The sequence below is a fragment of the Saccopteryx bilineata genome, chromosome 3 (genome assembly GCF_036850765.1).
Source record: "Saccopteryx bilineata isolate mSacBil1 chromosome 3, mSacBil1_pri_phased_curated, whole genome shotgun sequence".
Taxonomy (NCBI): domain Eukaryota; kingdom Metazoa; phylum Chordata; class Mammalia; order Chiroptera; family Emballonuridae; genus Saccopteryx; species Saccopteryx bilineata.
This window is the reverse complement of record NC_089492.1, coordinates 206,928,636-206,951,446: the sequence shown is the minus strand read 5'-3', so window position 1 is coordinate 206,951,446 and position 22,811 is coordinate 206,928,636. Positions and strand designations below refer to the sequence as shown.

The 22,811-nt window shown below is 36.3% G+C and overlaps 1 protein-coding gene across 4 annotated transcripts in view; it reads right to left on the bottom strand.

Annotated features, from left to right (window-relative positions):
- The window catches only part of RPAP2 (RNA polymerase II associated protein 2), a 100,426-nt gene that overhangs the window by 59,548 nt on the left and 18,067 nt on the right, over positions 1–22,811 (bottom strand). For all 4 annotated transcript variants that reach the window (XM_066268650.1, XM_066268652.1, XM_066268651.1 and 1 more), the window contains exons 7-9: positions 14,502–14,537; positions 10,970–11,903; positions 4,818–4,900 (exon numbers count right to left, since the gene is read on the bottom strand). In XM_066268650.1, coding sequence (XP_066124747.1) covers positions 4,818–4,900; positions 10,970–11,903; positions 14,502–14,537 — 1,053 coding nt within the window. The remainder of the gene's footprint in view (positions 1–4,817; positions 4,901–10,969; positions 11,904–14,501; positions 14,538–22,811) is intronic.

The following is a 22,811-nucleotide window of genomic DNA, read 5'->3' as shown; positions in this document are numbered from 1 at the left end:
AATAACCAATTGGAACCGCTGCATAAACATAACCGTTGTGTAGGAGAATACATTTCAGACTTCGTTTTGAGCTGTCAAGAAATAGCTGCCATTCTGTTGGACTGTAAGTGGTAACACCTAGCTGGCCGAGAAGACAACTGATATGACAATAAACAAAATGTTTGTCTTTGGAAAAAAAAGTCCACAAAAATTTGTTCATGCTTCCTGAAATGGGATACTTTAGCTGACCGGTGAAGTACATTCTTTTCTTGAAGTATGGAGGCTAATAACTCAGCTGCTTTCTTTGATAGGCCCAAATCTCTTACTAAGTCATTCAATTCAGGTTGGCTAAACTGCTGAGGGGTTAATGACTGCTTAGCATCAGAAGAAGACCCTTTGAATTCTACAACCATTTCCTCATGCATCTTATCAAAATACACTTGATCACCATGTTCACTTTCTTCGTCCTTAGAAGAAATAAAACCATTGAAAACTGGAACCAGGGGTGTCTAAGAATGTGAGATAGGTTGTATTGCTGAAGGAATATTAGGATATGCGATCATATGCCACTTTTTCTTGCCGATGCCCTTTGTATGGATCAGACAGAAATAACAGTCACTGCTGTGGTCCTTAGGTTCACACCAAACCATGGAAATACCAAATGGCATTCCTTTGCGTTTTCCTTCTGTCCAGTCATGAAGCATTTCCTCACAATTATGACACACAATATGAGAGCCCAATTCTTGTCTTGATCGCCAAGGGGAACTTGAAAATAGGCAATATATGCACGTGTCACAAATGATGAAATATTGTGCCTTTGACATTGAAGTTTGTAACAGCCACATATATAACAGAAGGTGTCAGGACTATTCTTACATTTTCGCCTACTCGAAGAAGCCATGATTCAATCTTAAAACAAAACAAGACGGTGTTTTTAACAGATAATTTTTTACATTTAAAAACAACTACAACTATGTAAAAGTGATATTTGTAAAACATTAATTGCCTTGTGGTTATGTTCAATCCAAGAGTCGTTGCCCTTTAACTCCAATTTAAAAACCAATGCATGCCATTAACTTTAACAAGAAATTAAAATTGCATAAAAACTAGAGCGTGCACCAAAAAACAAATTTCAGATATGAAATCAGCGATGCAGAAATATATAGAAACAGTTCTAAAACCTCATGCAACAGAAAATGAAAAAAAAATTGTTCCCCAGTGTTATGATATATCCATATAATGCAGTGGTTCTCAACCTTTCTAATGCCGTGACCCCACAATACAGTTCCTCATGTTGCTGTGACCCCAAACCAAAAAATAATTTTGGTGGCTACTTCATAACTGTAATTTTGCTACAGTTATGATTCGAAATGTAAATACCTGATATGCATTATGTATTTTCCGATGGCTTTAGGCGACCCTGCCGGGGTCGCGACCCACAGGTTGAGAACCACTGACATAATGGAATATAACAGAACCTTTAAAATGATAATGTGAATCTATTTTATTAATATGGAAAGATATTCATGTTAACTGAAAAATGCATATGGATTATTGTCCCATTTTTATAAAAACAAATATAATGCTATTGTATATAATACATAGTAGATATGATATCAAATGTTTCATTTCTTACAGGTTTATACTATAACATAAGGAACCAAAAAGGAATTATATATATATGGTCTACCAGAAAGTTCTGTCCGTTTTTGGAATAAAAATACAAATTTTTCTTACAGTCAATAAACTTTATTAAATAATGTAATTACCATTATTAATGATTTCTTGCCAGCATGAGGGTAATTTGTATATCCCATTTTTGAAAAATATTTTATCTTTTGATGTAAAAAATTGAACCAGTGCTTGTTTGATATCTTCATTTTTGAATTTTTTACCCTTCAAAAAACTTTGTAAGGACAAAAACAAGTGATAGTCGGAGGGTGCTAAGTCCGAGGAATATGGTGGATGTGACAGAATTTCCCAGCCTAGTTCTGCAATTTTTTGACGAGTCCCCAAAGCAGCATGTGACCTGGCATTATCATGATGCAGTATGATGTTCTTCCTATTGAACATTGCTGGCCTCTTTTCTTGGACTGCTGTCTTTAAATTATCCAGTTGCTGACAATACTTCTCCGAATTAAACTTTTTGTTCGGTTTTAAAAGCTCATAATGTATTGGTCCTCGAATGTCCCACCATATACACAACATTCTCTTAGAGTCAAATTTGGTTTAGAGGTGGAAGGGCTAGGTTTTCCGGGTTCACAATATGCCCTTTTCCTTACGATGTTTTTGTAGGTAATCCACTTTTCATCCCCAGTTATCATCCGGTTCAAGAAGGGCTCGATTTTGTTGCAAGCAAGCAGAGATGTGCATATAACGACTTGATCATCCAAATTCTTCTGACTTAATTCATGTGGCACCCATCTTGAATATTTCCACACCAATCCTATCTTCCGAATATGGTCCGAAATGGTTTGCTGAGCTGAATTAAGCCTTTCTGCAATCTCCGATGTTGTCAGAAAAGGATCTTGCTCCAACATGGTCTTAACAACATCGTCATTGATCAAAGGTGGTCGCCCAGAACGTGGCTTATCAGAAAGGTCAAAATCACCTGTTTCAAATTTTTCAAACCATCTTTTGCATGTCCTATCAGAAACTGTACCTTCACCAAACACTTTCAATAAATTTCTACATGCTTCTGTAGCATTTCTTCCTTGTTGAAATTCGTATCAAATACAGTGGTGTAAATGAACTTTATCAGTAGCCATGGGTACAGTATGGCTTCACACATAAGACTAACGTGAATCAACTTTGTTTTAGTTAATTTGCTACGTCAGTATGTATACATTAAGTGATAAAAATAGGCACGCTTGCGCCAGATAAACATGTGCTTACGTGTCGAAACTTGTTGTGATAGAAACGGACAAACTTTCCAGTAGACCTGATATATTCACATATATACATTAATCAGCATATGTGTCAAGGATAAACATCAAAATATTAAATCTAGTTATTGTTGAGTAGTGGGATTATAGGTGACTGTCACTTCCTTCTTTATACCATTTTGTAACATTTAAATCTTCTGCAGTAAGATGTATTGCTTTTCTTTTTAAAACTTATTATGAAAGTTTCAAATATGTTCCAATAATAACCCATATATATATATATATATGTTCTCAGATTCAACCTCCAAATATTGTTATATACACTTCATTATTTTCCCTTATTTTTTCTTGCTGTAATAAAGTAAATCTGTGACATCATGTCACTTAAACTATTTCCTTAGCTATCTCTAAATATGAAGGCATTTTTATACAATCCCAATAAAATTATAATTCCTTATTATTCAAATGCAGAATTCCAAATTAATAATACTTCATATCTATTACCCAGTACGTTTCATTTTCTTTATTAAAAAAAATGCCCTTTTGTAATTGGTTTATTCTGATCAGAAACCAAAAAAGTCTTACTTTTATAATGAGAAAAGCTCAACTGCATTTATAAACAACCAACCAACCAACAACAAAAAAATTCCTATGTCATTATAATTATTTTGTTTTCAGTGTTCAATGTGCTTCTTTTTGTTTAAGTTATTCCACCTCTTCTCAAATTTAATTTTTGTGCTAATATCAATAATTTGGTCTTCTAGCAGGATCCTTTTGGTATCTTTTGTTGCAGCCCAAATCCAGAAGAAACAATTCTTTCAATGACATGTCTATGTGGTCTTAAATTTAAAATTGGCTACTTTCATTAGCTAAAAATTTTAGAAAATTATTTTCAGATAGATCCCTATGCACTGATTATATACCAGCATAGATTATCCATCCCAACTTTAAAAATTATGTAACTAAAGCATACCTTCTTTTTCTATGAATTAGTGACTTTTACAGTTGTTTTCTAACCCAATATTTAGCAGAAACAAACATATGAGTATGAGGAACATATAAAAGGTAAAATTAACAACAGATTTATCATATATGAAGAGCCTAACATATAAAAGATAATAATTAGTACTTTATTACACTTGATCTTGGCCAAAAGGCTGAGAAGCGATAAAAGATAATAAATATTACTTTAAAGATTTATTTAAAATGGAAAAATTAGAGAAAATTGCTCAAAATATGGCTTCCAAAAATATGCATTTGTTATTTTTGAACTACATAATTAAGACTTCTCCACGTGGACAGTACTGTAAGCAATGACTGTACTTTCCCATTTTTTCTGCTAAAGAATGAAAATACAGGTTGAAAAGTTCAAAATAGCTTTTATATCTCTGACAAAAAAATTTTTATGCTCCTTTTGAAAGAGAAACCAAGATTTCAATTTTATAAATGTCATTTATGACTGGGTTAATTACAGAAACAGTAATTTCCACCATGGGAAGCTTAAAACTAAAGTGTAAAGTTGAGTTGAACAAAATCTCAAGTTGATGAGTGTGAAATTGTCCTGTGAATATGTATGCAGAGGGAGTTAACAGACCATTAACTTGAGAAAGTCTTATTCATACATGAAACTGATGACACATTTACCACAAATCAGTATTTAAATGGGTCTAGCTCTTATATTTTTCCCCTGACTTCATTGGATTATTAAATTAAAGTGAGGTAGTTTGGTTTCTATTTCATTATCTCAACCTTCCTCATTACTATGTGCTTCTGGTATACAAACTTAATTTCAGCATTTCCTTGGCAGGATATCTTAACAATCTAAATTTCTCAGGTGAGGAAATGGATGTATACTTTTCACATTATTCTTCACTGCCCAAAATTCAATGATAAAACCACAAATACAAAGTTGATTTAAAAATATTGTAAGTAGAATAACAATTACATACTTACACTTTACTCAATTTTTCAAGTACGATGCGTTTTCTAATCTGGTTCTGAGAATCTGAATCTATCAGTGGAAAGGTGAGATCGTGCTGAATCACATTTTTAAAGAAACAAAACAAAATCATGAATTTACATTCTTTGATAAAAACAATTAACATTAAAACACAAAAGTTAACATCTGTGTTATGGCAGAATAAAAAATAGACCGGAAATTTTAGGATTTAAATTTTATATCAGTTTAGTCATTAGGCTGGTATGAACTTAAGTCATCTGTCCTCTTTCAAAGGTGTTTTCTCATCTATATAAAAGGGATATTAATATCTTCATGAGAAAATGTATATACAAAAAGACTTTGTAAAATGCTAAATGCTATATGCTATATAAATGTACAAGATTAAGATAAAAATTAGCAAATACTATAAATATAGTTCGGGGAATTCCACTTCTAGAAATGGCAGACAAGACAATTCAAACCACCTCTCTTGTTGAGAAATGAAAAAGCTGGGAAAAAACCCACATTTGTTTGAAAGCAACAGATTGCTAACAAAGAAGTGAAGAATTATGGCCTGAGATTCTGGAGAAGATAATTCTAGAGAGGCCACTGACTAATTTCAGAAGAGGCAATATAAATACTGAGAATCCAAGCACTGCTTTTTAAATAAACATTAGAGTTTGGGGCATGCCAAGAAGGAAGAGGCACTAGTCACACTCACCAAGTTTGTTTAGAAAGATCACGCTCTAGGAGTAAAAATGAATAGGATTTAAGGGACTGAAGCCCAGTTTCAAATCAGGAATTAAGATTCCTGGTTGGATTAAGGTGATTTGGGGCTGCTATGAATCATCTGCTAGTGGCGAACACAAATCCATTCTAGAGAAAAGTAACATCAGCCTGGGTCTCAAGTTATCTCTGTAATTTTTAATATACAATGTTTGCCACATAATGAAACAATAAGACAATATGATCAAACTCTGAAATACTAGCCCATAGAAATCAACTGTCAGGAAATCCAGATAAAGAAGTTACCGACTTTATTTAAAATTAGTGTTGAAGATATTCAAAGAAATAGCAAGATTAAAATTTTCAGTAGAGAACTGAAAACTATAAAAGAGAACCAAACAAAAATCCTAGAACTTAAAAATACAGTATTTAAAAGAACTCAATGGATAGATTTAATGATATATTAGAAATAACTGGAAAAGAGAATACTGACCTTGGGAAATATCCAGAATGAACCACAGTCAGACCCAACACTCATTTCCCCCTCCACACAATACAAAGTATAAAAAAATATGAAACAAAGATACAGTTATCAAGGCCCTGGCCGGTTGGCTCAGCGGTAGAGCGTCGGCCTAGCGTGCGGAGGACCCGGGTTCGATTCCCGGCCAGGGCACACAGGAGAAGCGCCCATTTGCTTCTCCACCCCTCCGCCGCGCTTTCCTCTCTGTCTCTCTCGTCCCCTCCCGCAGCCAAGGCTCCATAGGAGCAAAGATGGCCCGGGCGCTGGGGATGGCTCTGTGGCCTCTGCCCCAGGCGCTAGAGTGGCTCTAGTCGCAACATGGCGACGCCCAGGATGGGCAGAGCATCGCCCCCTGGTGGGCAGAGCTTCGCCCCTGGTGGGCGTGCCGGGTGGATCCCGGTCGGGCGCATGCGGGAGTCTGTCTGACTGTCTCTCCCTATTTCCAGCTTCAGGAAAAAAAAAAAAAAAAAAAAAAAAAAAAGATACAGTTATCTGGTAACTGAAGTACCAGATAATATTTAAAACTATACCAAAACTAATGAAAAAAATCAAATCACAAATTCAAGTAATATAACAGCCAAAACAACAAATATAATTACAGGTATGCAAACCATTTTAAAATTGAGAGTAACCAAAAAAAAAAAAAGTCTTAAAAGTACCTAAAGATAGAAAACACAGTATTTGCAAAGAAGGAGTAATAAGAGAAATAAATGAAAGCCAAAAGACAAAAGAATATTTTCAATGGGCTGAAAGAACATAACTGCTAATCTAGAATTCAATATCCAGGAAAATACCTTTCAAAAGTAAAAGTGAAATAAAAAATTTTGTTACAAACAAAAACAGAAAACATCACTAGCAAACTAACATTAATAAAAGCAAAGGATCTTCTTTAGGCCCAAGGCAAATGATCCCAGATGAAAAAATTATGATGCAGTAACAAATGAAAAACAATGAGTAATTAATTGGACTAATCCAACTCAATATTGACTATAAATAATCTGGGAGGATTTAAAATGTAGATAAAACAAAAGTACACAGGAAAAGCAAGTAAGGAAAGAAGGGATAAATGGAGTTAAAGTTCTAATTGTCCAGGAAGCTTAAAAGTATTGTTACATTAGACCTTAATAAGACAAAAAATTCAGGTTTTATTTTCTTTATTCATTTTCAGAGAGAGAGGGGAGAGGGAGGGAAAGAAAGAGAGCGAGCGAGCGAGCTGGACCAGTGGATAGAGTGTCAGACTGGGACGTGGAGGATCCAGGTTTGAAACCCCAAGGCCGCTGGTTTAAGTGCAGGCTCATCCGGCTTGACCAAGGGCTTCACCAGCTTGATTGTGGAGTCACTGGCTTGAGCGTGGGATCATAGATATGACCCCATGGTTGCTGGCTTCAGCCCAAAAGTCACTGCTTTGAAGCCCAAAGGTCACTGCCTTGAAGTCCAAGGTTGCTGGCTTGAGCAGGGGGCTACTCGCTCTGCTGAAGCCCCCAGGTCAAGGCACATATGAGAAAGCAATCAATGAACAACTAAGGAGCCGCAACGAAGAACTGATGCTTCTCATCTCTCTCCTTTCCTGTCTGTCTGTCCCTATCTGTCCCTCTCTCTGTCTCTGTAAAAAACAGTGGAGAGAGAGAGAGAGAGAGAGAGACAGAGACAGAGAAGGGAGGAGGAACAGAAAGCATCAACTCCCATATGTGCCCTGACTAGGCAAGCTCAAGGTTTTGAACCGGCACCCTTAGCATTCCAGGTCGATGCTTTATCCACTGTGACACCACAGGTCAGGAAAGATTCAGGTTTTAATCTTTAGGGTAACCACTTAACAATTAGCAAAATACTGTATAAGAAGGAGAGTAAAAAAAAATGGAATAATGATATCTAATACAAAGAAAGCAAAAAGGAAAGAGAAACACAGAACATGTGGAATGCAGAAAGCAATGAGTGAGATGGTAGATTTAAACCCAAATACGTCAATTATGACATTAATTGTAAATGGACTAAACTCTCCACATAAAGGATGAAGATTATCAGCCTAGATTTAAATAAGGTAATCCTTGAAAATACTAATAAAAAAATGCTAGTGCCAGCAAAATAAACTCCAAGAGGAAAAAAAAATCAACGTAGAGAATGGTTATTCCATAATGCTAAAGGTTTAATTTTCCAGGAAGACACACAAACTTACATTTGCACCCAATAACAAGTTCTCAAAATATTAAAAGTAAAATCCATAAAACTAAAAGGAGAAATAACAAATCCCTAATTATGATGAGAGATCTTGACCTATCTCTCCCACCTCTCTCAGTAACTGATGAACAAATAAAAATCAAAAGTGCTTCTCAAACTTTGATGTGCACATATTTCCAAAAAGAAAACCAATAAAATGTGACCTATACTCCTCACCATAACAAAAATAAATCCTAGGTGAACTTCAGATCTCAATGTGTAAGGAAAAGCAAAAAAGCCTGTAGAAGATTAACTAACTTGGGCTAAGCAAAGATTTCTTATAGAAGTCACTAAAGGCAACAATTAAACCAGACTGAAGACACCAGTAATGAGAGTGGAAGGACAAGTCTCAGAGTAAAAGATGATATTCACAATACACATAACTAGAAATGGGATTGAATCCTGAATACATACAGAATTCCTATAGATCGATAATAATAAAAATATGTAGACAAATTCAATAGGTAAATGGAAAAAAGACTCAAACAGTTACTTCAAAAAAGAGATTATCCAAATAGTCAAAGCAAATGAAACAGAGAAACAAATCATCAGAGAAATATAACCAAAAAGCAATACCACCACAATGATGAAAACTAACAGTATCAACTATTTTGAGAGTATGGAGTCATGGAAACTCTCATACTGTGGTAGTAGAATATACTCACACAACCATGTTGGAAAACCATTTGTCATTATCTAGTAGAGTTGCATATACCCATACATTATGACCCAGAAAATTCAGCCTTAGTTACATACCCAACAGAAATGCATCACATTAGGAGAGACATATATAAGAAAGTTCATATAGCCCCAAACTGAAACAACCTAAAGGCTCATTATTATAAATAAATTGTGGTACCTTTCTAAAATGGAATACTATGCAGCATTTAAAGAATAAAACTAGAATTATGCCTATAACAACACAAATGACCCACAAACATAATGTTGGATGAATTAAATTGGACACCAAAAATATATATATTCTGTGTGAATCCATTTAGATACAGTTCAAAACTGGCTAAACTTATCTGTACTACTATAATAATCATTCATTTTGGAAACAGGTAATGACTAGGAGGAGACATAGTCGGGCTCTGGTTTACTCAAATTTCTTGGCTTGGGTAGTGTTCATTTGTGATAACTAAAAGAGCTGTATACTTACTATTTGTGTTAGACTTCAGTGAAAAAGTCCTAAAATGTTATACAATAAGGAGCAAATTTCAGGGATTAATTTTTTCCTTCTTAAGGCTTATAAGCACAAAAATCAATGTTTCTCCAAACTTAATATAAAAGTTATGATGCTGTCTAATAACACAGTTGAAAAGATTTCAAATATAGTACTGGGTTAAGTAATATTTTGGAGGAACACAAGAAATTTCCATATGACTGGTGGTGGTGCAGTGGGCAGAGTATTGACCTGGGATGCTGAGGACCCATGTTCGAAACCCCAAGGTTGCCAGCTTGAGCGTGGAGTCACTGGCATGAGCATGATCCCATAATCCCATGGTCGCTAGCTTGAGCCCAAAGGTCACTGGCTTGAAGCCCAAGGTTGCTGGCTTGAGCAAGGGGTTACTCGGTCTGCTGAAGGCCCATGGTCAAGGCACATATGTGCAGCAATCAATGAACAACTAAAGTGACATAAGTACAAGTTACGAGTTGATGCTTCTCATCTTTCTCCCTTCCTGTTTCTCTGTCTTTGTAAAAAAAAAAAAAAAAAAATACAAGAAATTTCTCAATTTTTACACTTCCATTTTCACCTTCTTTCTAAATTTCCAAATGTGTTTTAAATTTACAGCCACATTTACTCAGAAATATTTAGTAACAAAGTTTTGTGATAAAAACCAGGTATTGCCTATTCCTCTCATGTCAATTGATTTCATTTCCCAAACTACACATCAACTAAAACTGGATATTAGAAGTACTGAAAAATCTCCCTAAATCTCAGTGGCATACATTCAGTCTCTACATATAACTACTATTTACTGAGTACCAATTATATGTCAGGCACTGTGATAGATGCTTTATATACATTATTTTTAAAACTCATAACAAGTGAAGCAAGGAAAATTATTTATAGTCCCATTTACAGATAAGCAATCAGACTCAAGAAACTAACTTTTCTTACAGCTAATAAATGACAGAGCAGATATTAAAATCTAGGTCTTACCTGAATGTGCTCTTTTCATTTTCTCTCTATTATTTCCCAATAAATCTCTTTTAATATATTATTTTTATTTATAATATTTTAAATGGGCATACTTGCCAAATATTATACAAATATTTTACCATTCAACTAGTAAGTCTACTTCACTGCAAACAGTCCCACTGGAAATAAAACACAAAGATATGTACCCCATGTAGAAATCTGAAAGAATACATATGGATACAGAAAAAAGCCTCTTCAGAGGTTCTACATATTACATGAAGAACCTGGTTTAAAGAAAATTCTGTCCCACAATCCTAGGCTATTTCTCCATTACAGAAAAATGCTCCACATTTATGAAAATTTTCAGGGGCAAGCTTCAACTGACTTAGAAAATAGTAGTGCCAATACTGAAGATGGCACTTTAAACCAAAAGACTGACTAAAGAAGCCTTCTGAAAATTTAACATTTATCTCTTCAGTATTTTTCTTACTGTTCTAATATTTGCTATGATGAGAGTTCCATGTTAGCAATATGGAAAACTCATTATCATTAAGACATACCTCTTCTGAGTCTTGTGATTTGGTGATTTCTTCATTTAAAACGTATTGTCCTCTATAAAACTCTCTGATCTTTAGATTCAATGTTTCAGTTTCTTTTCTCAACTTCTCATAACTTGGAAGTGGTTTAATGGCTGTATTTGAAGCCCTAAAAGGCAAAGACTCATCCAAGCTGTACTGAGATTCCCTCAAGGCAGGAGAATGACCTTCTGGGTCAGAGTTAATGTCATCTTCATCTAGTTCTTCTTTAATCAAAGAGGCTGAAGAGGATTTCAGACACAAAGAAGCATAATTCTGGCCATACAAGAACTTCAAAGTTTCTTCTGTCTTCCACTCAATCAAAGTCTCCCTTAGAACTTTAAGTAAGTTTACCTTTGCAACTTCAGGACACACCTGCACTGAACTAGAAACTGACCTAGAAACTTGGTTTGATTTGGTAAATTTACTCTTAAAATGCTCAGCACTTTTTTTACTTATGCCTACTAGAGTTATTTCTGAATTACTGTATTTATTTTCAGAAATTTCTGAAGCTTTAAAATTTTCTTGCAAAGGACTATTTGAAGATATTTGAGTATTTACTTTCTGTAAAGGAAGTTCATAATCAGCAGCTTTCTCCTGACTACTTAACCTGCAATTGCCTAACTGCTCAGTAACATCCACTACTGTCTGTTCTTTGTCTTCCTGCTTAAAGTTAGCGTTTTGACCAGCTTTCTTCTTCATGATGCTTTTTTTGTGCAGCTGTGGCCTTATACCTGTTGCATTTGGTATGTTGCCTGGTAGAATGGAGGAAACAAAGTCTTGCTCATTATCACTGCTACTATCACTCTGAGTGCTAGAAGAACTAGATTCATACTGCTTTTGAAAATGGCCAGGATTATCAATATCTGATGTTTTAATGGCCTTACTGCATAACAGTACTTCTTCTCCAGAATGACCACTATAAAAGAAAAGAAACAAAATAACTGTAACAGAAAAGCAGAATGAATCACAGTACTTATACTTTATACCTTTCAAGGTAGAAAATGTTATTCTTTATGCAAAGCCTTATTTATAGGCTAATATTTATGTAACCGTATATACATACTTCAGAGAAAGCTATAAATCTATAATTTCTCTACATCTTATTTATTTGAAGTAATTCACTTCTTTCCTTGCCCCCTTTTTTCCAATTATTTTAAAACTGTTATAGAACAACAAAAAGAAAAGAAACAATTTCACCCAACTGGATTATTCTTTATTTTGGCCTATTCCATTTCTGTGACTATTTCATATACCTTTAAAAAAAAACAACAATTTCTGCCTGACCAGGCGGTGGCGCAGTGGATAGAACGTTGAACTGGGATGCAGAGGACCCAGGTTTGAGACCTCAAGGTCACCAGCTTGAGCACGGGGTCGTCTGGTTTGAGCAAAAGCCCACCAGCTTGAACCCAAGGTTGCTGGCTGCAGCAAGGGGCTACTCGGTCTGCTGAAGGCCCATGGTCAAGGCATAGAAGAGAAAGCAATCAATGAATAACTAAGGTGTTACAACGTGCAATGAAAAACTAATGATTGATGCTTCTCATCTCTCCGTTCCTGTCTGTCTGTCCCTGTCTATCCATCTCTCTGACTCACTCTCTGTCTCTGTAAAAAAACAAAAAACAAAAAAACCCAATTTCTTCTGAAAATTTCATTAATAGTTTCTCAAACATATATATACATGCATGTATGTATACACATACACACACAAACATTATAGAAACTTTGTTTAGGCTTTGAAAGATAAAACGATGAAAAGAGATGTTTAACATTTTCCCATTCTGGTTGACAGACATACAGAAAATTTCAAAGAATGAAAACCACAAGGAAGTCCCAGCAGAAAATAAAGGTAGCAAATCAACATTTATCAATGAAAAATGTTTATATTTGAAACTCCAGAATTACAACATAATTCTAAAATTAAAAGACAACAGTTTTCCTGTTGACTATATTCCTTCAATTTTCAGGTTTAAAAAACATTAAGAATTATGAAAGAGTGAAGGCAAAGAGTAGCTTCATCTATACAGACTTGAGGTACAGAAGGATAGGTGAGCAGCTGCTGTAAGCAAATGCATGTATCAAAACTGTAAAAGACCCAGATGAAGAGGACTCTAGATCAAAAAACACATGAAGGGTAGTGAGAGAACTACAGTACATTTCATAGAATTTTTCTGTAAACCTAAAATTAATCCGCAAAAGAGGCTATTAAATTTTTAGAAAATATTTTTAAAAATAAAATAATGCAGCAATTTTAAAAAACATGCAGTGCGGCGTGTGAAGGAAGAGAAACAGAGTTGAAAGTAAGGTTGTAGATGGGAATGGAGAAAAGTGGATATCTATCCAGTATTAGATATCAATTTTTAGTTAGAATCTAGCTTATATCATCATGAGATTTGTTTCTTGCAAGTGTAACTTCAAAAAGAAATAGAACAGCCCTGGCCGGTTCGCTCAGTGGTAGAGCGTCGGCCTGGTGTGCAGAAGTCCCGGGTTCGATTCCCGGCCAGGGCACACAGGAGAAGCGCCCATCTGCTTCTCCACCTTTCCCCCTCTCCTTCCTCTCTGTCTCTCTCTTCCCCTCCTACAGCGGAGGCTCCACTGGAGTAAAGATGGCCCGGGTGCTGGGGATGTCTCCTTGGCCTCTGCCCCAGGCGCTAGAGTGGCTCTGGTCGCAACACAGCCACGCCCCGGAGGGGCAGAGCATCGCCCCCTGGTGGGCAGAGCGTCGCCCCCTGGTGGGAGTGCCGGGTGGATCCTGGTCGGGCGCATGCGGGAATATGTCTGACTGTCTCTCCCCGTTTCTAGCTTCAGAAAAATACAAAAAAAAAAAAAAAAAAAAAAAAGGAAATAGAACAATTTAACTTCCATATATTTCAAACTTTCCTTGGAATTTGAAGGTATTATATTTTTCTATACTATTCTGAACTATAAAGTAAAGCTATACATCAATAACTAAATATCTCTCATTTGTGCTCAAGTCCATGAAATAGTGACTAATAATCAGGAAATTTTATTCTGGGAAATAAAAGGACATGTTGTGAGAGATGATTATGGTTGGGCAAGCAACACCATGAGGGCAGTTTAGGAAAAAACCCACAACTTGGAATTTCTATTAATGCTTTAGATATTCTTTCAAATAATTAAATATAACTGATACAGAAATGTTTTATTCTATAAAATAAGACTACAAAAACCTTTCAACAAATATAATTGGCACAACCTAGTTGACAAAGCAGTATAGTATCTCAGATCGAAGCTGTGTTTGTATCATATTTCAACAGGTTCAATTAGACTTTCTTGGTAGAAACAGCTGTACAATAAATCACATACAGCAAACACATCACCTTACCATCACAAAAGAAAAAGCTGTACAAGGCAAATATCACTTCTTTGTGTGGGCTACAGTGGGCACTTACATAATGCACCAGCACAGGAAGTCCAAGAGCTCATATCACCTGGCTTACTCTTAATGTTTCTATTAACACGAATATATAGAAGGTAAGTGATACCGATTCAACCATACCTTTGCCCTTCCTGTAGCAGCTGAAAATCAGGACACCTGTGACAAAAACACAGAAATAGAAAATTGAAGGTAGCTGATATATCTAATACTTTCAGGTGTTTATTATAACTACATTGGATAGAAAATATAATTAAAAGGATATACTTCATATAAAGATTTTTTAAAGGAAAAAAAGGGATTAATTTGGATTAATATCTCTCTGTGTCCAAAATTTACTCATTATTCTCTAAATGTCTTACTTTTCATGTTCATTTCTGATTTCTTAAATAGACCACAAGCTCTTTGAGAGAAGAGATTATACAAATTCTTGTATTTCTTTTACATGGTTAGTAAAACTTTTTGCACTAACTGAGAAAGCAGCTATATTTTAGTATGGAATGTGAACTGTGCAGATAGGTGGTTTAATTTCACTCTAGGAATAATTTCTGGTATTTATGCAATGCCAGAAATCACTTTTGCCTAGGCATCATGATATTAGAAAGGGAAGGAAAAGCTGTTAGCTCAATATAAAAAGGAACAAATATAATAGCAAATGAATCCAAAAGAAAAGAAAACTGTAAATTACTTCTGAGATGACTCAGAAAAAGCACCTTCTAAAGACTACAAAATGGATTAAGTAGGTATACAAAGGACTAGAAAAAGGAGCAATACTCGATGTTCACTGATATGAAGAGGTAATAATGTCAAGATGTCATTCATCTCAACAAATTTGATTCCATACAACCCAACCATAATCCCAGGAAATTATTTTGTGGATGTTGACAAATTGATTTTAAAGCTTTGATGAAGAAGCAAATATCCAGATTAGTAAACACAACACTAAAGGAGAAGACTAAAGTTGGAAAACTGACATTACCTGACTTCAAGACTTACTTTAAAACTACAGTACTCAAGACAGTGTGGTACTGAATAAAGAACAAACAAATACCTAATTAGAATAGAATAGAAAGCTCCAGAAACAGACCCATATAAACATAGTCTGATCTCTGACAAAGAAGTAAAGGCAATACAGTGGAGAAAAGATAATCTTTTCAACAAATGGTGCTGGAAAAACTGGACATCCACATGCACAAAAAAATGAATCTGGACACAAACCTTATACCCTTCACAAAATAACCCAAAAGATCACTGCCCTAAATGTAAAACACAAAGTATAAAACTACTAGAAGATAACACAGGAGAAAACATAGATGACTTTTTAAATACGACACCAAAGGCATGATCCATGAAAAAAAAAATTGATAAGCCAGACTTAATTAAAATTAAGAATTTCTACTCTGCGAAAGATATTGTCAAGAGAATAAAAAGGACAAGAGAGAGATTAGGAGAAAATAATTGTAAAAGACATATCTGATAAAGAACTGTTATCCAAAATATGAAAGAACTCTTAAAGCACAATAAGAAAACAACTCATGTCCACACTACCCAAAGCAATATATAGACTACATGCAATTCCTATTAAAATATCAATAGCATACTCTACAGATATAGAGTATGCCAAAAATTTATACGGAACAAAAACAAAACAAAACAAAACAAAAAAAAAAAAAAAAAGAAAAGAAGCTGAATCGTCTCAGCAATATTGAAAATGAAGACCAAAATGAGAGGTTATCATACTTCCTGATACCAAATCATATTACAAGGCCATTGTAATCAAAACAGCCTGGTACTGGCATAAGAACAGGCATACAGATCAATGGAACAGAACAGAGAATCCAGAAATAAACCCATGCCTTTATGGCCAATTAATATTTGACAAAGGAGGCTAGAATATAAAATGGAGTTAAATAAAGTTTCTTTAATAAATAGTGCTGGGAATACTGGAGAGATACATGCAAAAAAATAAAACTAAACCACCAACTTACACCATTCACAAAAAGAAACTTAAAATGGATACGTAAGTCATGAAACCATAAAAATCCTGGAAGAAAACATAGACAGTAGACTCTCAGACATCTCTCATAGCAATATTATTGCCAGTATATCTCCTCAGGCAAGTGAAATAAAGGATAAACAAATGGGACTATATCAAACTAAAAAGCTTTTACGCAGCAAAGGACACCATTAACAAAATAAGAAGACAATCCACTCAATCAGAGAACATATTCACTGATATGACTAATGAGGAGTTAGCAACCAAAATTAATAAAGAACTTATAAAACTAGCCTGACCAGGCAGTAGTGCAGTGGATAGCACATCAAACTGGGATGCAGAGGACCCAGGTTCAAAACCCCAAGGTAGCTGGCTTGACTATGGGATCCTAGACACAACCCCATGGTTGCTGGCTTGAGCCCAGAAGTCGCTGGCTTGAAGCCCAAGGTTGCTTGCTTGAGCCCAAGGTCACTGTTTTGAGCAAGGGGTCACTTGCTCTGTTGTAGCCACCCTCCACTCCCTGTCAAGGCACAAATGAGAAAGCAATCAATGAACAACTAAGGTACTGAAACGAAGACTTGATGCTTCTCATCTCTCTCCATTCCTGCCCGTCCCTATCTGTACCTCTGTTATAAAAAACAAACAAACAAACTTATAAAACTCAACACCAAGAAGGTAAACAATCCAATTAAAAAGTGGGACCTGTGGTAGTATAGTGGATAAAGTGTTGACCTGGAATGCTGAGGTCGCCAGTTCAAAATCCTGGGCTTGCCTGGTCAAGGCACATATGAGAAGCAACTACAAGTTGATGCTTCCCACTCCTCCTCTTACTCTCTCCCCTCTCTAAAATCAATAAATAAAATAAAATGGGCAAAGGACCTAAATAGACACGTCTCTAAAGAGGACATACAGATGGCCAACAGGCATATGAAAAAATGCTCAACATCACTAATCATCAGAAAAATGCAACTTAAAACCACAATGAAATATCACCTCACATCTGCCAGAATGGTTTTTATTACCAAATCAACAAATGAGTGTTGGCGAGGGTATAGAGAAAAAGGAACCTTCCTGCACTGCTGGTGGGAATGCAGACTTGTGTAGCCACTGTGAAAACCAGTATGGCATTTCCTCAAAAAATTAAAAATGAAACTGCCTTATGACCCAGCTATCCCACTTCTAGGAATATATTCTAAGAATCCTAAAACATGAATTCAAAAGACGATATGCACCCTTACATTCATTTCAGTGTTGCTTGCAATACCCAAGATTTGGAAACAGCCCAGGTGTCCACCAATGGACGAGTGGATAAAAAAGTTATAGTACATATACACACAATGGAATACTACAGTCGTAAAAAAAAAAAAAGAAATCTTACCTTTTGCAACAGCATGGATGGACCTGGAGATTACTATGCTAAGTGATATAAGACTGGCAGAGAAACACAAATACCACATGATCTCACTTATATGTAGAATCTAATGAACAAAGTGTACTGAGGAACAGAATAGAGGCAGAGGCAGGGTCACAGGGAATAGATGGACAGCTGTCAGAGGGAATGGGGAAGAGCAGATGGGATCAAAGAAGGTGAAGGGATTAGTAAAAATCATACACCTATATACAAACAACAGGGAAGCAATAGCCAGAGGAAAAGGGAGTGTGAAGGTAGGGGGAAAGAACAGGAATGGGGGAGGAAAGAGACTCGGCATGGGGCGGCACAATGCAGTGTGTAGGAGGTGTTTTTTCCTAAGTGAGAGGAGGGAACAGACTTCTGACTGGGATTCACCTGGCAACCCCCATTTGGGGCTGGTGCTCTGTCCACCTAGGACCATGCTTCCAACTGAGCTATTTTTAGTACCTGAGGAAGCTCCAATGAGCCATCCTTAGTGCCTGGAGCCAGTGCGCTAGAACTAATTAGAACTAATTGCACCGTGGCTGCAGGAAGGGAAGACATAGAGAAAAGGTGGAGAGTGAGGGGTGAAGAAGCACATGGTTGCTTCTCCTGTATGCCCTCACCAGGAATCAAACCCGGGACCTCCACATGCCAGGCCAACGCTCTACCACTGAGCCAACCACCTGGGACGGAAGTGTTACATTGAGTGGGACACCTGAAACCATGTCAAAACAATTAAAAATAAAAAAGCCAATTAAATAACAGACCAAAAACCTCAATAGACATCTCACCAAAGATACATGAAAAACAGAAAAAGAAAAAAGATATACAGAAGGCAAATAAGCCTATGTAAAGACTTTCTACATCAAATGTCATCAGGAAAATGCAAATTAAAACAATGAGACACCATTATACACACAGTATAGCCCAAATTCAGAACACTAACAAGATCAAAGGGTCCAAATGTTTGTGTCCCACCTCCCCAAATTGATATGTTAAATCCTAATGCCCATTGTGATGGTATTAAGAGGTGGGGACTTTGAGAGGTGATTAGGTCATGTTGGCAAAGTCCTCAAAAATGGGATTAGTGCCTTTATAAGAAATTCTAGAACGATTCTTTCCCATTCCATCATGTGAGGATATAACTAGAAGTCTGCAACCCAGAAGAGGGTCCTTAGCCAACCACACTGCTGATCTCAGATGTCCAGCCTCCATAACTCTTGAGAAGAAATTCCTGTTGTTTATAAGCAACCCAGTCTGCACTATTTTGGTAGAGCAACTTGAAGAGACTAAAATATGTACCAAAGACCTTAATAGGTACTTTGTTTATTACATATGGCAAATAAGGATATAAAAAGATGCTCCACTTCAGAGGTCATCAGAAAATGCAAATTAAAACAAAAATGGGATACCATTACACACCTATTAGAACAGCCCAAATCTAGAACACTGACATCAAATGCTGATGAGAATATGAGGATGAAATGCTGGTGGAAATGCAAATAGGACAGCCACTTTGGAAGACAGTTCAGTGATTCTTTACAAAACTGAACATATTCTTACCAAACAATCCACAAATCATGCACCTTGGTATTTATCCAAAGGAATTGAAAACTGATATCTACATAAAAACCTGCACATGGACATTTATAGCAGCTCTAGTCATAATTGCCAAAACTTGAAAGCAACTAAGATGTCAATAGGTGAATGGATAAATAAACTGTGGTACATCAGATATGATGTAAAAAGAAATGAACCATCAAGCTATGAAAAGACATAGAGGAAACTTAAATGCTAAGTGAAAGAAGCTAGTCAGAAAGGCTATATACTGCTAATAATTCTAACATTCTGGAAAAAGTAAAACTATGAAAATAGTAAAAAGATCAGGAGTTGTAGGGTGGGAGAGGGAGAGAAAAGATGGAGCACATAAGTTTTAGGGTCTGATATTGTAAATGGTAGATACAGATCATTATACATTTGTCCAAACCCACAGAATGTACAACACCAAGAGTGAACCCTAACCTAAACCATGGGTGATAAAAATATTATATGTTGATGAAGGCTCATCAAATATAATAAATACACAATTTTGAAGGTGGAAGTTAATAATGGGGGAGCTATGATTCATGTGCGAATATGGGGTATATGGGAAATCTTTGTACCTTCTCCATTTTACTATGAACCTAAAATTGCTCTAAAAAGTCAGTTAATAGGAAAAAAAAGTAAATATAAGGAAGTGTATATTAAAAAGAAGCTAAAGCACTGAGCATATATCCCATTTAAAGGGCAAAACACAGCTTCAACGAAGGACATATTGAAAAGACCTTCAATTAAAAAATGTCAAGCTAAATGGTTGATAGAACCAGAAGTTATATGAGTTACGACATTTAAAGATTGCTGGTGAGGCCCTGCCCAGTCAGAGTTGGTTAGAGCATCATCCTGGTACGCCAAGGTTGTGAGTTCAGTCCCCAGTCAGGCCACATACAAGAGTCAACCAATGAATGCATAAATAAGTGGAAGAACAAATCGATGTTTCTCTCTCTAAAAATCAATCAGTAAATAAAAATTTAAAGACTGTCAATGAAAAATGTCAGAGTTACAAGTATTTTCCTATATAAGCATATATTACAGCATCAATCTATAACTATTACTTACATATTCCATTCATTTTTTGTTCAGTCTCAAGCACAAGAACGCTGCAGGGAAAAGGTTCTCTTGGCGTTAAGGGAGGGACTGCTAACTGACCAAGGCATTCTTTTCCATTACACACCTTTTGTGCTAGATGTGTACAAAATACAAGATGAAACCAATTATTTGCCACCCCTGCTTTAGAGATTCCTCTGCAGTTCAGGAATTCCCCAAGACAGGTAATAAAAAATTTAGAAGAAGGCAAAATAAGGCAATGGCAATGAATTGCCTGAGAGTAAAAATTTAATCTATTTTTTCTTCTTCCTTTGTCCCTCAGCCAATTGAGGTGTATCCTTTCCCAATCATCCAAATTATTCTGTTTACCCTACTTCGTCCCACTCACTAAAACTCTAGTCACAGGCGTTACCACGGTTTGGTGTTGCTCAAAGAAAACAAATGACACTGCTTGGGTGGTGAATAACCCTGACTGCTCCAGGGATATTTATAACTCTCATTAAGAGTTTTTTTGGCCTAAATAATATGTTAACGTTAACAACAGTGTCTTACTGCCTGTTGACTACTTCCTCCCACTTGTAGTTCTCTCACTCTTCCTATCCCATTTTCCAGCCCAGGTCTTTTGCCTAAAATTATGAAGGGTCAGTACCATGCAGCTCTCTGCCATTTGGTCCTCCACTGGAGTCTGAGTATCACTGCAAGGAAGAAAGTAGGTGCAGACACAGTAAATCTCAACTATACTGCTCACAAAAATTAAGGGATATTTTATCGCTTCATATTCATTTTGAAATATCCCCTAATTTTTGTGAGCAGTGTAGATTCTTATACTGGATGGCTAACCTGCAAATGCAGAGTGTATTCCATCATTCAACAAATTCCTTCAAAAATAAAATTATGAACTATTATCATATATGTATGGACTATGCTTGGTATGGTAAGTAATACAAAGAATAGGTTCCTATTCTTAAGGACCTTACAATTTGGTAGAAAGAAAATTCATGCTCTAAGAGCTTTAGAAATATTAATCTTAATAAAAATCATGTACCTACTACTATCATCCTGATTTTACAGATAAAAAGACTGAGTACTGATAGAATAAGTAATTTGCTGAGTCACATAGCTCATAAGTAGTAAAGCCAGAAATATATATTTTTTCTTCTTTTCCAAGTGAGAAGGGGTGAGATACAGACACAGATTCCTGTATGTGTTGCAACCAGGATCCACTCTGCTATCCCCATCTGGGGCTGATGCTCTGCCCACCTGGGACCATGATGGCAACTAAACTATTTTTAGTGCCTGAGGTAGAGGCACCATGGAGCCTGGGGCACTGGAACCAATGGAGCCATGGGTGTGGGAGAGGAAGGGAAAGGAAGAGAAGGGAGAGGGAGGGGAAGAGAAGGGAAAAGGGGGGAGAAAGGGGAAAAAGAAAGGGGAAAAGGAGGGGAGGGAGATAGAGAAGGAGGAAGGGCAGAGAAGCAGATGGTCACTTCTCCTGTGTGTCCTGCCTAGGAATCAAACCTGGGACATCCACACGCTGAGCCAATCACCCAGGGCCAAGAGAATATTTGATAAGGAGAGATGTATGAGCTGTCACAGGAAATCAAGAGTATTCTGAAACACTTCCTGCTGAGCCAACAAAGAAAAGCTTCAGATTCAGCTGAGTCTATAAAGATATAGTGTGTACCTAAAGGTATTTGAGGCTAATCCTATGGATTTTACTCTGTTGTTTTACTATAAACCTCTCCTTTTTCCACTTTCCTTTTTTATGTTTTCCTTTTAGCAAATGTATCCTGCCTCTCAAACTCTGTCCTTCAAACATACAGCCCTGCCCCCTTTCATTGTAAACCTTCTTTAAAGAAGCCTGTACTCATTTTCAATTCCTTACCTCCTAGTCAGTCAGCAATCCTCTTCCTCCTGGAGTCTGTAGGCACTCTTGATAACATCACCAATTACTATAGGATGGTAAATTTAATAGATACTTTCCAGGATTTTTTTTCCTCTTTAAAGTAGAGGGAAAAGAATCAATATGAAAAGAGCATGAAAGAGGAAGAAACAGGAACAAATCATAAAGTAAAGCCTGACGAGAGGAGAAAAGATCAGGAACACAGAGGGAACTACATCAGCAATGTGGAGGCAGAGAAGTGGGAGTATAGAGAGAAGACAATGCTGAAGGAGATCCTGCTGGATGCCCTCAATCAGTTCAGTTAGGTAGTGGGTTAAATTATGTATGATGAGTTGGGGTTAGGGTCAAAGTCTAAAGAGAGGAAAAAGGATCTGAATGTATCAGTCAGTAAGAAACAAAGGAAAAAGAAATATGAGCACAGAGTTGACAGGGAACAGAATGAACTAGAAACAGGACCCAAGGAAAGTAAAGAGAACAGGTTCTGGGTTAGACATATCG